Source organism: Sipha flava, unplaced genomic scaffold (genome assembly GCF_003268045.1).
Source record: "Sipha flava isolate LNK unplaced genomic scaffold, YSA_version1 37_pilon_pilon, whole genome shotgun sequence".
Taxonomy (NCBI): domain Eukaryota; kingdom Metazoa; phylum Arthropoda; class Insecta; order Hemiptera; family Aphididae; genus Sipha; species Sipha flava.
The window spans coordinates 1,835,577-1,856,507 of NW_020273087.1; the positions used below are offsets into that span (position 1 = coordinate 1,835,577).

General features: G+C 33.3%; 3 protein-coding genes across 3 annotated transcripts; 1 reads left to right on the forward strand and 2 right to left on the reverse strand.

Annotated features, from left to right (window-relative positions):
* Positions 1 to 58: 58 nt before the first annotated feature.
* On the forward strand, positions 59 to 1,574 carry LOC112688253 (probable 28S ribosomal protein S26, mitochondrial). Its single transcript, XM_025561359.1, has 3 exons — positions 59 to 349; positions 814 to 1,075; positions 1,291 to 1,574. Exons 1-3 carry the CDS (start codon positions 129 to 131, stop codon positions 1,468 to 1,470), a joined length of 663 nt encoding a protein of 220 aa, XP_025417144.1. The 5' UTR covers positions 59 to 128; the 3' UTR covers positions 1,471 to 1,574.
* A 448-nt stretch (positions 1,575 to 2,022) lies between these two features.
* LOC112688160 lies at positions 2,023 to 3,834 on the reverse strand. Its single transcript, XM_025561226.1, has 2 exons — positions 3,468 to 3,834; positions 2,023 to 3,099 (listed from the first exon to the last, which is right to left on the reverse strand). Exon 2 carries the CDS (start codon positions 3,092 to 3,094, stop codon positions 2,426 to 2,428), a length of 669 nt encoding a protein of 222 aa, XP_025417011.1. The 5' UTR covers positions 3,095 to 3,099; positions 3,468 to 3,834; the 3' UTR covers positions 2,023 to 2,425.
* Positions 3,835 to 5,576: 1,742 nt separating this feature from the next.
* On the reverse strand, positions 5,577 to 19,182 carry LOC112688137 (nuclear transcription factor Y subunit beta-like). The gene is made up of 5 exons (XM_025561188.1): positions 19,005 to 19,182; positions 11,246 to 11,564; positions 9,571 to 9,714; positions 7,609 to 7,806; positions 5,577 to 7,177 (listed from the first exon to the last, which is right to left on the reverse strand). Exons 2-5 carry the CDS (start codon positions 11,561 to 11,563, stop codon positions 6,611 to 6,613), a joined length of 1,227 nt encoding a protein of 408 aa, XP_025416973.1. The 5' UTR covers position 11,564; positions 19,005 to 19,182; the 3' UTR covers positions 5,577 to 6,610.
* Between the last annotated feature and the right edge of the window lie 1,749 nt (positions 19,183 to 20,931).

Sequence of the window (20,931 nt, forward strand, 5' to 3'; positions counted from 1 at the left end):
ATTGTTTTCATTTCTCGATAATTATTCTTATTTTATAAATATATAATACATATTTATATTTCACGATTATAATTTTTTTTTTTTTTAATATTTTTAACAATCTTATTGCTTTGTAGTTTAAAATAAAAATGCAATACGTAGGTAAAAATACTGTTGTATCTACTAAATTTCTAGAAATTAGCACTCAGATTTTCCTGCAACCAGTGAGGTACACACGTAAGCCACGATGGTTGCCAAAAGCCCCTAGCAAAATGTTTAGAGTACCAATAAGACCTCAAATTTCCGTTGAGGAAAGAAATGAATTGTTTCATCTGTTTACCAACTATAGAACATGTATGAAAGCAATTTAGTAAGTACCTACATGAATATATTTTTGAATATACATGGAAGTATTACAGTGATAAGAATATGATTTTTGTAAAAATTAAAGACGTCCTTATAATAAAATTATCAATTTTTATTTATGTAAAATAATATTTTTAGTATAAAGAATATTATTTGTTTGAGTTTTACCAATTATTGATATAAATATTCTTTAATTATAAAGTGAATTTTAATTGCACATATACAATTATTGGATTTTGTGGTATTTTACAAAAACAATTATATGTTCTCAATTTAGATATTAAAATCCTACTACATGGTTAACTAACTGATTTGCACACTTTTCAACTATCTAGGCTGATATACCTATCTAATAAGAATTAGGTAAATTAATAGAATCATGTTTTTGTATTCATTTAAAATAAAAAAGCTATTGATTTAATTTTTATTTCTAGTATCAATTAAAATATTGTAAAATTTTAATTTTAGTAAGCAAATGGAAGAAGAGTTAGAAAAGTCATCTACGGGTGAAGAAGTTTTGAACGAAATCATACAAAAAGAAGAAAAAGAATGGCAACAATGTTTAGCTATTAATAATGATTGGAATGCAGAAGTTGCATCAGATAGAGATGAAAGAATCGCTAAAGAAAAAGAGATTGAACGCCAAACAATTTTAGAAAATTTAATTAATAGTGAAGAAGAGAAACGAAAGATGATGGAAATGATCGAAGAACAAGTTAGAATAGAAAAGGTGACTTTTTTTTATCTAACTACCTACTTACTATATTTTATTCTATCATGACACCAATAGATTTAATTTTTTATTTTTTATCTTGGTTCTGGCCTTTAAAACCACATTGCTAAACAAAAAGCTTGTCATCTATCATTCTCTCCATCCAATATAAAAGCCAGTATATATATATATATAGACATATAACAATGGTTTTATTAACATGTTTTTTTCAGGAAAAGTCGCGTTATTATATTACAGAAGAAAATATCGATGAAGCTATAGAAAATGCTTTAAATAACATTGTAAGTTATAATTATGCAATTGATTTAAATGGTACAAAATTTGATGGGGAAAATAAATCAAAAGAAGCTGACAATGAATCACCTAAATTAACAGTTGAAAGTATAAATTAAATCATTAATTATTTTTGTAAAAGTACTGTAAGAAAATAACCTAGTAAAAGTTGTATAAAATTGAAAAAAAATAAACAAGAAAATATGTGTGTATTATAAAAAAATATTGCATTTAATTCATGTTTATAATTATATTTATTATACAATTGTTTATAGAATAATATGATACATATTTATTTATTACATATCATTTGTATCATTTTCTAGACAGAATGAATAAAACTAAATATACAAGATATATAATACATAAATGGTAACTGAGGAGTATAGGTACAATTATTGGAGAATTTTCATACCTATATTTTTTGTTAATGTTTTGTTTATTTTATAATTTCCTATTTAAATAATTAAAAAATAAAATAATATATAATATAACTCATAAAAAAAAAATACCCAAAGAAGTTTAGGTGGTTTAAATTTTTAATTATTGATGTAATCCTTCCTTAATTTGTACTACTCTATAGTTTTACAATATTTTATAGTAGTTGATAAATATTATGATTTAGAATTTAAATTTTAAATAACTTATGTTAAATGAGTTAAATTAATCTATATTTAAAGTGCTATGGTACCCAGATAAATTTTATAAGTTTTCTAATAGTAGAAAACAAAATTTAAATTTAACTGGTTTTCTTAATGGGTTAGGGTTTAAAAACAATGGATGAAATTTATTATAAATATTGCGTAATTTTTTTTTTTTGCACCCTGGTGGTATTGGATGTGTTTAACTTAAATTTCTTGTAAAAATTCCATTTTCAAAATGGATAAATGCTGTATAAAATTTTATAACACACGTATTGTGTTTATTAATTTATCTTATCTAATTTAAACATATTTAAGTATAAAATTTAATAATTAATTGTACATTTTTTCCATTAACTAGAATAGTTAGTATGTTTAGTCTAAGAGTATCATATAAATATTCAATTTATTTTTCTTAATAAATATAACATGGTCATTTATTTGGCATTTGTCGAACAATATCCATCCAAGACAGTACCAATTCATCTGGAGAAGGTGTATTAAACCTGAATCCACGGCTTCGTGTTTCAAATAATACCTTGCAGAGATAATCATTCATCAAATTAGAATTTGATTTGGGGTACTTTCGTCCAATAGTTAAGCTCAGTCCAGTATCTGATTTCTCCAAAGGTGATTTCCGAACCTTTGACCATAATTTAGTACGAAAAATCTTATAATTTTTTGTATGACCACCTTTGTTTTGTGTTAGTGGTTTTAGTGCTGTTTTATCTTTACATTTCATTATATTTTCACAATTTTCATTGTTTTTGTCAACAAGTGGAAGTTTTTGTTTTATGTCATTAACATTTTCAACAATTGATAGTTTAGATTCATCAGTAGATAACAATGATAAATGTTTGCTAATATAATCATTTATATTTGAACATTTATCAGTCACTTGGTTATCAAGATGTAGTCTTGACATTGAAGAGGTAATATTTTGATCACAGGAATATAACTCATTGTCATCAAACATTAAATCATTTAGACCAAATGGTGTATGCAAATCTATTTTACCAGATTTTTTAGGTACATTTGTTTTTTCTGATTCTTCTGCTTGCTGGAGTAGAAAGTCTAGCGATTGAAGAGACATTATCAGCATTTACTCTACAATACAATAAGTAAAGTTATAACAAATCAAAGATTACGAAGTAAAATAAATAAAAAATTATCAAGGTTTTTGAAACTGTTTATATATAATGTTATATTTATAAGTTGAAATATAAGAGCCAACAAATTAACCTATAGTTGTAGTAAACAACTGTATAGGTTTATTTTTATATAGTATAATTTATAATTATATAATGTTTATGAATTCTAAATATTGTATTGATAATACATTAAATGGTCAGAGAACTAAGAATATCAAAATAAATCAAAATTAGTATCAAAATCGTAGTAGGTTGTAATGAATCATCATCAAGTCATTCTAAATGTAACAAATAGTACATAGAAGAAAAATTGTTTTGACTTACTTAATAGAAATTGTGTTCGTATGAATTTAGTCGAAAAAATGCCTATTCAGTGTCATTAATGAAAATTCGATAAAGTATAATAACCATAACAATAGCAACCACAACTAAACATAATACTACAGAATTACTGTTGCAATAATATTAGGTATTTTTAATTTGGCTATCACAATAACAAAACAATTAGTAGCACAGAATAATAAAAGTGTATTATTTTAGAGTATTAGTAGTCTCACATTAAAAAAAATTAAGGCCACAGTTAACTTCTATCACTGTGATAAGCAAACAAAGAAAATTTATCACTACAATCGGAGATAAAAATTTAACGTTTGATAACGGTTGTTGTTGCATTACGAACCAAGCCATTTTTTAAATTATAATGATTGAATGGAACTTTTCATAGCTTATAAATAAAAATGAAAAACCAATAATTGTGATTCTGATCGAAAGATTGCGATTAATGAACGCTCGTTTCTCAGGATACTGTAATATCATAGTTATCACACGATGCAGGGACGTATTTATGGAGGGGGAAATATTTTTTTAGCTAAACAGATGTAATTATTGCACACATATATATATACAACTGTGTTATTGTTATTTTTTTTTCACTGATAATAGAATTTAAATAAGTCCCAGTGCGAGAACTGGCCATAGAAGTATCGCAATTAAATATCGACAGATTTTTAACTACGTGCCACGTGAATTCAGCTTTGATTCTTAATAATTCGCAGTGTTTGAGTAGGTAATAAGAATATTAAAAATAATTTTCTTTTTTTTTTCTCGAAAAGTTGTCTGTTCATAATTTTAGTTTACCGGTGACCGAGATAAAAGTTGAGGAAAATATTTGTAGGCTAGTTGTTGCTATTATTTATAGCAGTAGGTAACGCAAATATTTCTTTTATGAATAAAAGCGTATAGAATTATTTATAATATTCGTACATTTGACCTTATTATAAAATTATACCAATACAAATTCTTAGCATTAATGCTGAGGGGTTTTGATAGACCCACTATGCCCCGTTATGTACGCTTTTGTGTACAGGTGTATGAAGTGGATGGAGGGTACGGGGGTGGATTTAATGGTCATTCTTTAGACAAATATTGACGACACATTCTAGTAATTCAGGGACCCATGTAAATAGTATATACATATATTTATATATTTAGTTTTTACAAAAAAAAAAAATTTGTGTCGCATTATAATGTCGATTCCCATTGTTTTCAACTTGTTGTATTATTAAAATTACATAACTAATCCAAATTTCAGCCATACGAATATTTAAACAGTTTTTAGGGCTTAAAAGTAGTTTTTGTATTATTTATTTATTCATATATAGTATTGGTATTATTAATAATGTAAAAGGTCAAGACAGTAAATTGTACTTGTGTATCAATGCAACGTGATCAGTATTCAGTTGATTACCAAGGAGATCTTCATTACAAATGGTAATATTTTTCATATGCAATATGCGTGTTTGCATGTATACAATTTGTTTTAAAGTTCATCAAAGAAAAACCGATAATGACGGAAACGTGATATTTTTTTTTTTTTTTTTAAATCGAGTGAACATGAAAAACATTCAGCTGCTTTACTAAGTCTTATTATCGCCATATAAGAAGTTTGATTACATAATATGGACTGTGATTTAGACGGATTAAAATGTGTCCAACAGTTTTTTTTTTAAATTTAAATCACAAACGTTTTATTCACGTCTACATAATAATTATAATTACCACTAATTATGGTTACATTATTGTTATTATTTTTTTTTCGAAGAACAACATTGGCAGTATATAATAAATGATTTAGTAAAATGACAATAGTTGATTCATTAGATGTACTATTATACTCCTTATTAAGTATTTACCGTATAGTACACTCAATTATTATTTATTATACAAGCAATTTGACACTCTTCGTGCTTATATTATTGAATATAATTTAAAAAACGCTTGGATATTATTATTTTACGACGTTCGCCGATTTATTCACAGGTTTTCGATACGTTAACCTGACTACAATTAAGCGATTGATACTTAATAAAAATTTTAAATAATTGGGTATATAATAATGTATAATATAATATTACAATGACCGCAATAACAATACGATATTTTTTTTTTTTCGTAAACTACGAATATAATGGAGAATATTATAAATAAACAGTAAATTAAATATACATAATGGTTTTCGAACAATGGCATGTGTAGTGCAAGTATGAAAGTATGATTTGTATTACAATTTTTGAAATTTAAAAATTATGTCGATCAAAGGGGGAGAAAAAACGGTTGTCGTAAACGTATAATTCTTACGATGACTTGCAATTAATACGTACGCGTTGCCGCGAGCGATTCGTGTTATAAATATATTTTGCTTGCGGTTTGCACAACGATGATTTTTAAATAATGGGTTTAACGGAACACTACGCGATATTACAAAACGCAAGATGACATAGTTTGAAAAATATATCAAGTGTGTAATCGTCGGCAGAGTGACGCGATGTGGACTGGCACACAAAACACGACGGTTGCAACGGTGTGTGGTGGAGAGTAATTATTTTTAAAGATGGATTGTTTCGAAACATTTTTTCGCGGATGACGGGTTGATGGACAGCGTTCCTTCTTTAAAACACCTGTTGTCGATTCGAACGGTAATCAAAGGTACTCTTTATGTTTAAGGACGTGTATTTAAACATTAACCGTCACTGAAAAACGTTCGGGTGCAGTTCAGTTAGTTTTTTTCCCAGACCTTGCCATATCCATGCCCACATGCCCATCGCTCTCCGAAAACAGTGTCGGTTACGTTTTCGGACTTTCGTTTTAAATACGTAAAAATAAAATAATAATATAAAACGTCGTATGTACATAATAATTATAATAACAATACAGATCGACGATGTCTCCACGGTGTTGTGCCGTAAAGCATCATGGAAAGATGAAGATGGAGCGAAAGAGAGAATGAGAGAGGGTGAGAAAGAGTGAGTGAGAGAGGATACATCGGGTGGGGGGGGGTTATAAATATTGTTCCTTAACGTGCACTAAACCGTCCCGTTCCGGTTCGCCGTGCGCACGGAACCGCGGAAGTCATCGTGTTCCACGTACGGCGCGCGCCGCCGGTCCGGGAAGACACCTTCGTCGGTGCCCTACTTCCTCCTGAAATCGAACTCGTTTTGCTGCTGCTGCTGCTGCTGCTGCTGCTGCAGGAAGCTAGGCCTCTGCGGCTGCGGCGCGACCGGTCTCCTCTGCTGCAGCGGTATGTTGATCTCTTCGGACGAGTGGAACACCTGGTTGGGCGACTGTTGCCTGCCGAACTGAGGCTGCTGCTGCTGCTGCTGCTGTTGTTGCTGTTGCTGGTGTTGCTGCAACACTACCGGCCGGGGCGTGGACAGCACGTGCTGGTGCGTGGGCTGCGGCTGCGGCTGGGCCCGTTGCCTAAGCACCGGTTGCTGCCGGAACTGTTGCTGCTGCTGGTGCTGCTGCTGCTGTTGCTGCCTCAGCTGCGTCGGTTCCTCCTCCTCGCGGTCGTACTCCTCGCCGGCCTCGAAGCTGCTGCCCGGGTAGTACCGGTCGCCGTAGCGCAGCGTCACGTTCGGTCTGCTGTTCGCCTCCTCCGTGTTCACCGGCCGGTACAGGAAGTCGTTCACGAAGTGGTACTGCGTGGACTGCTTGCAAATGTTCTCGCTGCTGGGCGGCATGCAGATCAGGTGCACCTGTGGCCACGGAGACGGAAATCAATTTTTTTTCAATCGTTTAACTCGTCGTATTACCATATACACCAGCATTCTAATTTCCAATTAATAATTATATATACCATATATAAGAATATTTTTAAAAATATATATGTATAACTGACAGTCCTAGGTCTGTAAAAATAAGAAAAGAAAGGTTGTTTCTTTTTTGCATGGACCTAACTAGAGTAGTACTTGTAGGATAGTGGGATCCAACTTGTGTGCTACCTGAAAACTAATGAGATCCAACTAGTTTAAATAAGGGTCTTCGGGATCCAACAAGTAAACGTCGGCGTATCGTGGGCGGCACGTTGTTTTATTTTTTTTTTTTACTAACGCATTCACCGAATTTAAAATGCAATCGATTTAGATATTCCTGATGCACAAATAAATGCACGAAACTCTGTACCAACCTGGTGGAAAACAAAACCTTCTGGACATATCCAAGAGTGTCTGGCGCTGTCTTGGCAGTAATGGAACACTTCGCAGTCCAGACCTTCGTCAGCGTAATAACCGGTTTTTTTGCCGCCGCAAGTAAATTTGGACTGGGGCAACAGTTGCGTAAGACGGTCGGGTTCTTCTTTTTCTTCTTCTAATTCTTGAGCTTCTTCCTGCATCAGAATAATTATCCTCGAGTTAAGCGTGTTTAAATACAGTCGAGTGGACAAGTAAAATATATGACAACATGAGCGGACATTTTATCGATAAAATAATTTCGAACAGTTTGACTAAGCTGCTTTTATTGAAATACAGTGTGATTTTGATTATGCATAACAAACTTAATGGGCAATAATTATAAGGGAAGTAAATAATTTTTTACTGTCTTTTGTATTTTAAAAAAGTATGATATGAAATTATTACGTCAAACCTCGAATACACAAGATCATCAAAATTGCCTATCCTTTACGCCGTGTGGTTGTAACATAGATATAATAAAATATCGTACGACTTCATTCTTACAACTTTATGAAATATCTAGTGAAATAAATGTAAAAAAAAATGTAATTCATATTTTGGTAATAACTATAAGACTTTAAACATTTAAATGCTCAATTTAAAAATGAGCTTAAATATATTTTATTTAAAAAATGTCTTTTATGTATTTATGATCTGTTGAGTAAATAATAATAATCGATTTTTATTTTGTTCAAATTAATTACTTAAAAAAATATATAATAATAATTAGAACAGTAATATTTTATTTAGTTTATACTTAGATAAAAATAATAAAATGCTGCCTTTTTTTTAAAAAAAATTTGAACAATGAACAATATACCTATTAATTATTTACGGTATAGAGTATTGAATTTTATTACTATTCCATTTTGGCTATAACTTGTATTCGTTAAATTATTTTTATGAAGAAAGAACAAATTAGCAATTTAAATTGAAATATTGTTAAATAATAACTGATAGTATAAAAACGATCATAACATCAAGTTTTTTTTTTTACCTTGCAGTTGTCATGCTGATTATAATACATAAAAACATTCCGTTTAGTTTTTTTAACAATGTACGAGTATCCGCCATTTTCAGGTTTTATGTTTATAGAATCTAAAATTATTGAAGTAATGTTGTGTTAACATGAATTTAGACATGGTATCTAACTGAAAATATTTCGGACTAAAGTGATATAACAGCGTATTATAAATGAGTTATATCATTAAAGATTTTTTATTATTTATATTTTTTTTTTATAAATGTCAATTTTCGTTGCGAACAATAGACGCGTTCGCGCGGTCGTTTCTAACGCGATTATTTTACGCTAGAACGGTTCGTACGATATGCGGTAGGTGTATGGTACATATTGATAGAAAAGTACGGTATTAATAAATCTGTATCACCGCAGTGACGGCGTTCAGTTTAAATCTGTCAAAACAGGACGTCCGTAGTATAAAAAACAAAAAAAAAACCGTTATTTTCCGGCGGACGTCCTATCGTTTTATTTGCGGCACTGCTATACCTATGGCGACGATACGATTACGCTTCATCCCGAAATCCCTATTGTTTTAATTGATTCACTGAAACTGTTATATAAATGTGTGGCCGATAACATTGTGTATGTCAAGTCTTGAAGGGGGACATTAACTCTTTCGGATAACGTTATTATAATATGAAATTAAATCACGGTTGCTTTAACATATAATATGTGTTAAAAAAACTATCCCTCTTTTGTCGTTGAATATACGAAATTTATATCATGCTTGAAAAAATTAAAATATTTATAATATTGCTTATTAAAAATATAGGTGGAGCTTTACCCAAATCGTGCCATACAATTTAATGGACGCCGGGAACTTCTCTGCACTATGTCTTCTCTATACGATGTGTGTTTGCATGGCGTATACAAAAGCTAAAATATATTTTAAACTTACTGACAACGGCTGACTGGACAGCGGTTTGAACTGAGACGATGGCGGAGGAGGTGGTCTTCTGATCGGAGTATCTGTGGGTCTGTTGATACGAATTGGTTGCAAGGTCTGCGGGGATGGCGATGGAGATGCGTGGAATTGGTTGAACTGAGAACAAAATTAACGGTCAATGTTAACACTTTTGATCTATATGCAAAAATATTCAACTGCGAATGGCCGTACGCTCTATATGTTGGATAAATTATACATAATTATGTATAAATGAATAACAGTGGCCACAGTATTACACAATTATTGTGTAATAGTGTAGCCACTGGAATGGATAACCGAGTGATCGGTGTACATTTAACGTTCGACAAGTATCGTACAGTAAATATTTTTTATTCAATAATTGTCCAGACGGTGAATTTATCGAGTATCCTTCACGCGCGTATAGAGGTAGACCGATCGGTCGGTCGGAGAAACATTAAGATCATGCGACTTTGCAACAGTCGTTAGCGCCGCGGCGGTATGTTTGACGTTAAACTGTTCATGATTAATGAGATGCTATGTATCATGACATTAGGTATTTGGTCGAAAAGAGGACGTCGGATGAGTATACGTATTTAGTACAAATAGGTCGGCACGTTGCGAAACCGCATGGTCTCGCGAAAACTCACGGGTCACCGGCTCGCTTTTTAACAGTCCGCGATCTGCCATCTACACGCGATTGAACGAGATCGTGACCTTCCTCCGTAGCTCCCAGAACTTTTTCAGCTACCCATCACGCCATGTTTCGATTTATATTTCAATTCGCACGCGTCAAAACATCATGGCCGTGTACAGCGTCGAACTGTGCCGTACGATTTAACGTTCTACTCCACGACGAAATTCGTCGGAAAAAATAACTCGCATTGCCGGGCATCCGTTTATTTCGATTGTAATGCCGCCTCGTTAGTGCGTATGATCAAGCACATTATTGCCGTGGTTATTTATGGTTACCTGCGTTGCATGACCTCGAAGAACCCATTTTCCAGTCATATCTTTCCACATATTAATCCACTTGACTGAGCGCCAATTTACAAGAGTACGCGCATACAACTAAGTTGAATATCGTAAATCATCTGACCGGTACGACGAGTAAAAATATTATGGGTAAATGAGAACAACGGGTTGGTGAGAACGATTTGGACGTGATTATCTTATAAATGTTTTGTGTGTATAAGAATTATTTGACCGTTGTCTTAATGCTCGCATTTTAAGTTAGACGCCTAATTAGCAGAACTGCTGAGTGACTAGGTCGATATGGCTAATGAAATCCTTTCTCTGATTGAAGGACATGACTGTATTGTTAATATTTTAGGAACTCTGTTGGGAAACCTCTTGTAATCCTATAAGAGTACTGCAGCTCGATGAGTGTCTCGCGGAAATTCCGATGCTACGTAAAATGGTCGTGGCAGAACAACACGTTTGTGATTGCTACGACACTTTCACATCGACGGACTTACAATATTTTTTATTTTATTTTTTTTTTTTTTTTTTTTTGGAGGGCAAAAAACTTATACAATCGTTGTAGGGGGCCAATTTTTTTTCTCTGTCTGTTTTTTATCTCACATTCCCGAAGTGTTCGCTGGTTGGCCAACCACCATTTGGGTTCGACCGGACTTAACATTCTTATAAACTTTCCAAACCGACCCACCTGTTGTGTCGGCTGCGGCCTGAAAGGCAACGGCGTGGGAGCGATCACGTTGCGCTGGTGCGGTTCCTCGTCGTTACGTTGTTGTTCCTCGTCCTCCTGTTCCTCGTCTACCTGAGGCGGCAGTGTACGGAATGCTTGCGGCTGCTGGTTGCCGGCGATGCCCACGAACTTGGGCAACGGCGCACCTGGCGCGTTGAACGGCCGTCCCGCCTGGAAGAACAGCGGCAACTGCTGTTGACGTTCGCCACCGGCCGCCGTGATGCACAACGCTTGCATCAACACGACAGCTGTCGCGCACAACACCGTGGCTGTCTTCATCCTGTCAACACGCACAAATTACCGTACCGTTAGTTAGTGCGCAACACGTTGTTTGGTCAGTGCACAGTTATGACACACCATGTAGAGGTTTTGCGTTCGCAGACGCGCAGATAGTCATTACTAGAGCTCTTAAAACACGTGTCACGGAATTCACGTGTACACGTGAAATACATGTTTATCCAAAATATATATCCATTTTTACAATGGTAAAATTAGTAATTTCATGTTATACACTTGAAGTTTTAATAAAATATTAATAGTACAGTATTAAGTTAAGGATATACGTTTTTATTTTGGATTTTACACGTGACACGTGAATTCCGTGAGCTCTAGTCATTACTTATGTGGTATATATGGTATAAGTGCGTCGCGTATACCATACCACCCCACCTTCGCTCCTTACAATAACCCTTTAACCCCGAAACGACCTGATCGTAATCACACGGTCTTCCCGAATAAAGTTATGTTACATTTATTAACTTTCGTCGAGTATTCGTATCATACTACAATGAATTTTCAAAGAATCGATAAGACATACAATTTCTCATGCAAACAGTAATAGTAACAATAGTACGAGTTGTTAGATATTTTATCGAAATGTCTAAAATGCGTAGCTACAGCGAAAACAATATGTACCAGGATCACACGGGACGTAGACCACATTCCGTTTTAGACCGGTTTCACCGTTGAAAGTCAATAACTTTACTGATAAATTTTTTTTGGAAAAACCACGTTAGTGAATCGGTTACTTGGAAAACGAATTGACATTTTTTTAAACCGAGTTTATGCACTTAGAAATGTATTGAAAAATATCTTTCAGTTTGTCCTAGAAAAACGTAATGATCTAAACAATATCCAGGAAAAAATGATTGATGGACTGAAACGAGTACGATGAGAAACTGTGTATATTAAGTATTATACGTTGATAGCGAAACCTGCGACAGTTTGAAACGTACCTAGATTTGAAATACTGAAACAAAACGTTTATCTCTGACAAGAATCCAAAGTGGTCATGTCACAACGATATTCAACTATATAAATGCAGATACAGAACAGCTGCGTGTTAAGTATAATAATATGACGTTATATCGTTTTAAACGGAGGGTTTAAATTTGATCCTACGTAATTCTTTATTTTGGACTGCTAATGTTAAGATACATTTTTCTCTCACGTACTCATATTATTGCATTGTGCGTTATCACTCGACATCTTACAACGCATTTAGAAAAAAAAATTTAAATTTTCGCATTTTCAAATTGGATCCACTCGCATTTGTATTGTACTTGGCACTCGTGACACGCGTTCGCCAATTTATTCATATCATAGACGTATATATTATATTATGTGTACTCGTATACTACGACATGAACATTATACGATCGAATCACGTCCAAACGAGTCCGGGAGGTTTCAAATAAGATTATTCATACAAATTTACATATTGTTGTATACATCACGACGTGGTGTTGTACAATGTTGCCAGGGATGTACGCGCGGGATGAAATGTGCACTACGTGACCCGTTAGAATATTCGTGTCGCGTTTCTAGATAAATACAACAATACTAGCTTGATGTTTATCCATGAACAACGTTTTGTCGGATACAATGTTGGACCAACTGTTGGCAGATTTAGAAACAATCGATTCCCCGTTATTGGTAGTAAATCCCAAACCATATACATGTACAATAATTATTTGTACGCGTGAAATTCTTGTTGATTATAAATCTATATAATTATACCACAGGTTTTAATATCGCCATTGCTAACGAACACTCGGGTCACTGTCTATTGTACGCGTTCTCAACGAACAAAATACAATGCTGCAGGTTTTAGTATCGACTTTTGTAGTGGTTCGTCTAAACGTATATTATTTATTACGAGTATATTGCTGCAGTTTTATGAATCAGATTTGTATTTCCCACCACGAGTATTAATATTTATACTCATTTTCATAAAATTATACCGTCACGTAATACATAATTCAAATTATGTCCTCGTTCATTCGATTAGCTGTGAATCTTTTTTTTCAGTCACTTTTTTCCAAGATTCGTTTAAGAAAATTAAACACTGTTTCGATAACGTTATAACGCGTACAGAAGAGAGTAAGAAAGAGAGAGAGAGCCAATGGTATAGAATATCATTATATAATTTACATTCTGAACGCCGATTCGGGTTGTAAAATTTCATTTCGCCAACGTTCGTATCGTATTTTTTACACGAGCACGCGCATGTATGTAATATATATATTTAAACAAAACCGGGCGTTATGGAACAACACGTGCAAGAATACATAACTAACTCTACAATAAGCCTGCATGTAGTTGACGACAAAAATTATAAGAACACAATGCGTCGTCGCCGAGATCGTATTTGACGATTATGTCCCGAACAACTGCGGACAACGTTGTTATTGTTATGATGCACGCCGGTCATTTCGTTCTTCGGCACTCTGCAGTACTCGGTCCGTGAGAGATAACTGCGTGACGAATGCGAATGTCGTTCAGCGCAACACATTACTGTACCTACCTGTAGTTGTAGAACACGATGATGGCGTTTTATTTCGTTTCATCGCGTTCGAACAATCAGATTAATTATGCGTGCGATTACTGCGTGCTAAATGTGTTCACGTCTATGAAACGATCGGTCGAATAAACGGGTAACGAGTTTTTTTCGATCGTACATTAGAGGTACCTATATATTATATGGTACGCGATTCGGAGATTCCGCCGCGCGCATGCACACGCATCCGTTGGAAAACTAATGCGCGATATCTTAGATGTTTTATCTCTGTGTCGTGATTGTTTTCTTCGTGTCGATCTCGACAACAGCGCAGTGCTTTCTCCGATCATTAGTTTCCTGCGGAAGAAAATCTCTCATGTGATACGCATGCGATATGCGATCACGGACCGTCACAAGTTCAACATCACCGCATGCATATAGTACGAGTACTCACTGCGTTGTAGATACTCTTCTAGTTTGATTTTCGAAGCAGATTTTTTTTTTAAAGTTACAGATTATATTACCTTAGATATTTTAACTTAAAATGTAAGAAAAAAAATGGTCATCGTGTGGTGCAGGGATCGACAAGAATAAAGTATATAAAAGTACCTTATCGGTCTGGGTAACTGTGAAAAGAACAGATGTGTATCGGAAAAAAACGGGGAACATTGATTTGAAATGAATACGAATAAACGGAAAAATAAAATAAACCGATTGCGAGCGGCGTATAACAGAAATATCAATTTGAACTTCATAAAATTTGTTTTTAAAAATAAATGTACCAATCGATTAAGTTCAATTATGGTTCATGGAACTAAATCGTATCTTTGACGGTTTTATATCTATACGCTTTATATCTATAGCACAAATAAAGCAAAGTGTTCGTAAAAACCGATAAATACTATTATAAACGGTATTATAACAATATTATGCATAATTCCGTTGTATCATGAGCCTCGTGATTTTGCATCGCAGAGGCGCGTAAATTAACGAGTTGAATTTCATTCGATGAGCAATTTTTTATTCTCATTTTGTGGGTCATCGTTAGGGCATGAGAAAACTATTATATAATAATTGACATAGCGCGGCTGTACGCTGCCGGTGGACCCTACAGTCACGAACTACAACCGTGGCACATTCGTGTAAAGGGCCGATGACGATTATTTATTTCATTCGATGATGCGACTATACGCGGTGTGTGTGTGTTGCAACCATCTTCGGGCATAAACGTATATAACTCAATTAGGCACTCACGAGCGGTAATGTAGCGATCAATCAAAAAAAAAAAAAAAAAATACATGCATATTATACGAGTATATAAATGTGTAAGAGCTAAAAACATATTATGCACACGTATGTATTCATACATTACAGATTGCAGTGGGTGTGCAGTGCACGCGCATAATTTGCAGACACCCCGAAAAAAAGAGGAGGAATGGTTATAAAATTAATTGTTTTTGCAAAAGAGAACGTCTCCGTATCGCAGAAACCTAACGATCGCTTTGTTTACTCCGATGATATTCTTGTACGTGGCTGTGTTATTTTAATACTCGTATATATAATAGCGCAGATCGACAAAACTTATATATACATTTAAAATCAAATATTCTGAATCATTCTAAATGCTCTGCGAGATATACCAGTCTGTATAGTATAAATGTATACAGCTCAGATTGAAATTAACGATGCATTGTGAGCAGTTCTTCTTGATAACATGCGCACACTGTGGAAAGGAAACAGTTCTGAAAACCAGTGGCGCGTTGCAGTGAGAGTTTGTAAGAATGTGGTTTAGGACCAACAAACGATACATATATTATGCGCTGTACGAAATATCATTAAACACGGGTACTGGACTTGATCATTAGTTGTTATTAAATGTATGCGATCAAATCATTGGTTAAATAGTGTATTCTATTGTGATCTGTTTTCTTTTACGTTTAATGCACCGTTACACCAAGGTTGCGGTCATGTTTATAACCATGCGTCGTTAGAGAAAGCGAGTTGTAGGCAAGAATAAAAAAAGTTGAGAAAATTTAATTTAATTTAATTACATCATACATACATAATATGTGTAGGTATACGTATACTACATCATACAAATACTAGTTTTTTTTGCACGACATTTTACGTTTGAAGACATTATTCAATAGAAAAAAAAACCAGTTATAGTTAAAATCAAGTTTTTTCTGTTTTCAGTTTTGGAAATTAATTTAATTGAAAACAGTTTTAAATAATATAGTGGCTTACAAGGTGAACAAATGACAATTTACGATGCAAATTGAAAACATTGAAATATAAATAACATAAATTAAATTTTATCTGAATATCAAACATCTAAAAAAAAAAAAATCGTAAATTATGTTTAATTTTCGAGATAATAAGCACCAAAAAAAAAAAAAAAAAGAATAACTCATCAATTTTATGATTTTCAATATAACTTAGTTTTAGATTAAGCATTTCTTTTAATTTTTAAATCATAGAAAATAAAATTGCTAACTATACAAATAAAAATACAAATTACTGGGGAATAAAATTGTACAATATTATCTATTTCCAATTTTTTTTCCTGTTCTTTCTTACATTTAAAAAAAGTTACTAGTTTAAATTTTTTATGTATTATTATTGAAATGTGAAATTTTCAATTTAAAAGTTGAAAAATATCTCCTTGTCATAATAGTTTCACAATATTTCAGTGTATTTAATTGTTCGTAAAAATGTATTATAATAAAATTTTACTTATATTTACATATAATTATTGAATAATCTTACTAAGTTTTAACTCTAAATAAAATTATATATATATGTATATAAATCTATAGTTAAAATATAGAGATAGTAATCGTTTTCCGAAATATCAATTTATTTTATTTTAGGTGTGTTTAAATATATTCCTTATATTAATTTTTTTTTTATGAAGACTTATTTTGAATGTACATTTTATCAAGGAAATGCATTAAAATGATTTTAACACTGAAAAAAGTTTTTCGTTAATAACTTTTATACTAAAGATATGTATGTATTTTTTAAATGTTATGTAACTTATTAATAAATTATGATATATGATACTTAAAGATGATTTTATTTGTTATCTCTCATTTATGTAATTATTTTAATCACTATAAAGTCTCATTTAGTAAAATTCTGTAATCATAAGACTACATGAATCAATATAATAATATAAAGTATATTTTAACTATTTTTTTATGAAAGTTCTACAAAAATTCAGTGAAGTATCAAGTTCTTATAAAAATGTGTAATTTATAACATATTTAATCAAAATAAATATTGTTGGAAGATTTTGTATGTATATGCTACACATACCCATAATTTATTCCTTTTTATATAAATTATTATTAAAATACTTTAAGTCGATTAAATTATTAAAAAAAATTCTCAATAATTAAAATTCGAACAGTTTAATTTATTATGGACTATACATTAAATTAAATTTAAAGTATAGTTCATAATAAATGTAATATTTATTTATAAAATGTAATTACAGTAAGCTATAACTAAATTATTTATTAAAAAAATTTGTTTAAACTGACTAATAATGTGATATACGTAATGTTGAATAATTATTTCAATATCTTAATTAATGATCTTAGTAGATTTTGGTGATGAGCTTGTATCATTAATTCAAATATAGGATTCATAAGAAATCAACGTATTACGATTTGTTTATTCGAATTTTATGCGGCTAGTGGATCTAACCATAAATAAATAAACTAATACGGAAATAATATGATATTAATTGGAAAATCGATTATTTATAATATGGGGTTGAGATTTTTCTTTAAATTTTATTAATTTATCTTTTGAATCTCAAAATGATAATTAGAAGGTCAAACAAAACCAACGATACTTCCACATATACAGAATTTTTAGGCGAGTTTTATCGTTAAATTTCCCATAAGATTCCGTGACGCGTTAAATGTGCTCGCTTGCAGCTATTAAATAATTATAACAGTCGAAGCTCACGCGATTACACTATTGGCCATTGATATTTTTTCGGCCGTACGACCAGATTCGGCCCAAGCAAAAATAGTGCAATAAGCAAAATTAAATTTTGCTGCCTCTAAAAAAAAAAAATAATTGAGCTCTTATCTTAATTTATCATCTTCCCCTATGATTTATGTGACATATCTGTATAAAATTAATTTAATTTTTAATTTTATGTATAGAATTATACGTAAAAAGACTTAAAAATGATTTCTATAGTTATTACTCAAAACCCATCACTATCGCGGCTATCAGAAAGCGCGGAAGTGATTTGTATGGTTATTTATATTTTTGGAGTAATTGAAAACGCTCAGCGTAGGTCGTAATATATAGCAATGTAATAAATTGAGACAATATTATTTTATTGTACCGGTAAGTGGTTTTCACGAATGAATTAATTTAAATATTTTTCTTATAAAAACACCGATAGAACAATAAAAAAAAAAAATGTTCGAGTCAATTTTGAAAACGCCGCCCCCACTAAAGTGCTGCTCTAGGAATGTGCATAGTTCGCCTCGAGCCGGCCCTGCGTTCGGCATAACAATAACGTTAAAAACAAACGGCACGAAATCACGGTAAACACGGGTAGGCGAAAACGTTTCGACACAAGCGTGCGTGTGCACACATACGCATAAAATACCAGAAACGGTTTGAACGTTCACGTCTTACCGGGGCGGTATAATTTGAACCACCGCAAAAAAAAAAAAAAAAAATCGTTCTGGCTTGGCTCGTATCACATTTGAACTACTCAAACGCTAAAACGTAAATCATGTACCGTATACCCGAACATGTTCAAAAAAATACCGGTACGCCTGTTCAATTTTAATCTATTTAACCAAAACGTACAAAAAAAAATAAAATAAAATGTTTTTACCGGGGCACCAAGTAAGTGCTTACTAGGGCCGCCTCCGGATCGCTATACGTATAAGCTGTACTCACGTGTGTGCGTGTACGTGTATGTTCGGGGTTAACGGTCTGCGCAGCGTTCTCCGGGTGTTCCGTTGCGGACGTGAAGACGGCTGTCGGTGGACTGACTGACGCTAGCGATCCGGTCGAGCACGTTGACGACGTGGACCGTTGCAGTCAAAATAAAACGTTTTGCGATCGGTCGGGTCTCTTCTATTTACTCTGCACGGCCGACGCGAGTTTTACTTTCATCCGGACACCGCACACACCATTCTCTTTTCATCGGCCTCCGCCTCCCACTACGTACAGACGAATACGACCGTTGTTCGCGCACGCACGCGCGCCCGTGCTACGGCGTTGCACTGCACCAGTAAGTAATCAGTAAGTACACGTGCACACGGTGATTATTTAATAACGACACACAATACCGCGGTATTCATTATTATTGAGCAGCGGTTAAGTTGTGGCCGCGATGGAAGTACGGCCGCGCGGGTACACGCGCCGATTGGATTTTCTTACACTATTATCGGGTGTACAAACGAGCGGTCCCGTGCGCGCGCGCGTGTGTCCGCACAAAGAATAATGGTACGCGTACAATGAAACACTATTAACCGTTTTATTGCGCAAAATTATGGACCGAAAATCGAACCTCGGCGTTGAATTCAATCGGTAGTGCAAGAGTACACTTTTTTGAGCGCACGCAGCACTCCGTCCTCGAGGACACTTTTTTTAGGCTTTCATCGTTCGGCAACATTAAACGTAACTATCGGATTCGTAATTGTATAACTATACGTGATTGGTTTGTATTTTCCGTGTAAATGGGACGAACACTAAACGCTGTTGGCAGATGCGGCTCCAGGGGATGGGGGCTAGGGACAGCGGCCCCGTCAAGCCCGTACCGTATTTATAAAAAAATGTATATTTTTAACAAAAAATGCATATTATAATATGGACTGTTATACGACACGCACAAGTATGTAGATACGGCCATAGAGGTATGGCGGTGTATACGATGTACCTGCCTATCTATATTACGAAGAACCAATAAAGCTATAAATAAACTATAATAATATAAAATATACTATGGTATGATACTATGATATTATTATTTTATGATGTTCAAAACATGAATTGCGTAGCACATATTTCTGTACGGACTGAATTGTTGTTTTTTTTTTGTTAAATTATTTTGTAAAATTATAACTTGCCCCCCCCCCTCCCCCTTAACAAGGCTCTGGAGCCGCCCCTGATTGTAGGACCAATATAAACGAGAAGAAAATATATTAATATAGGTTTTTATAACTATTTTATTAGCTTTTATATGGCATTTTTATGGCCGAACAATATGCTTATAGGCACTATCCTTTTGACACTTATTTTCGGTAGTTAATATATCTAATATGAACTGGCTGCATAGTGAATATTCGACTATTCAAGTCTTATCACAGATACATGTATATGAGTGTGTGTGTGTGTGTGTGTTTTGTGTTGCAGTGTTATTAGTTCGGTCTTAATTAGATTAGCCAACCACCTTAATGGTAGTATTTTGAAAACGTAAATCGGCTTGTTTAAAAAAAAACGATTCGTTCGGTGTTTCATTATACCTCACGCTTAAGACGTTTTGTGCAATGCTTTTATTTATTTTTTATTATTATAAATACGACTTGGTACACACGCGACTAGTGGTTGGCCTACTTGTATGTTAAATACAAAAACGATACACGTATAGACACATGTATGTGTCGTGCGTTGTTCATAGGTTATTAAGTTGAGCCCGAAATTTTAATGATAAATATGCAAGTGTCCCTGACCTAGGTGCGTGTAGATCAACACACGAGTAATGAACTTCGATCAAAATATTAATAAGATATTTATCACTGTTATGATATTGCGTATAGTGTTAGGTACGTTGTTGATTTTACAATCGATTTTACATCTTACAAAGTATCGCAATGTAAAA

Excerpts from the sequence above, each read along its gene's own strand:
- LOC112688137 (XM_025561188.1), bottom strand. The coding sequence starts at position 11,563 with ATGAAGACAGCCACGGTGTTGTGCGCGACAGCTGTCGTGTTGATGCAA. Across the intron at positions 9,715-11,245 it reads GGCCGCAGCCGACACAACAG|TTCAACCAATTCCACGCATC; the intron begins GTGGGTCGGTTT and ends TTTTGTTCTCAG. Across the intron at positions 7,807-9,570 it reads TGTCCAGTCAGCCGTTGTCA|GAAGAAGCTCAAGAATTAGA; the intron begins GTAAGTTTAAAA and ends ATTCTGATGCAG.
- LOC112688253 (XM_025561359.1), top strand. The coding sequence starts at position 129 with ATGCAATACGTAGGTAAAAATACTGTTGTATCTACTAAATTTCTAGAA. Across the intron at positions 350-813 it reads ACATGTATGAAAGCAATTTA|TAAGCAAATGGAAGAAGAGT; the intron begins GTAAGTACCTAC and ends TTTTAATTTTAG. Across the intron at positions 1,076-1,290 it reads AACAAGTTAGAATAGAAAAG|GAAAAGTCGCGTTATTATAT; the intron begins GTGACTTTTTTT and ends TGTTTTTTTCAG.
- LOC112688160 (XM_025561226.1), bottom strand. The coding sequence starts at position 3,094 with ATGCTGATAATGTCTCTTCAATCGCTAGACTTTCTACTCCAGCAAGCA.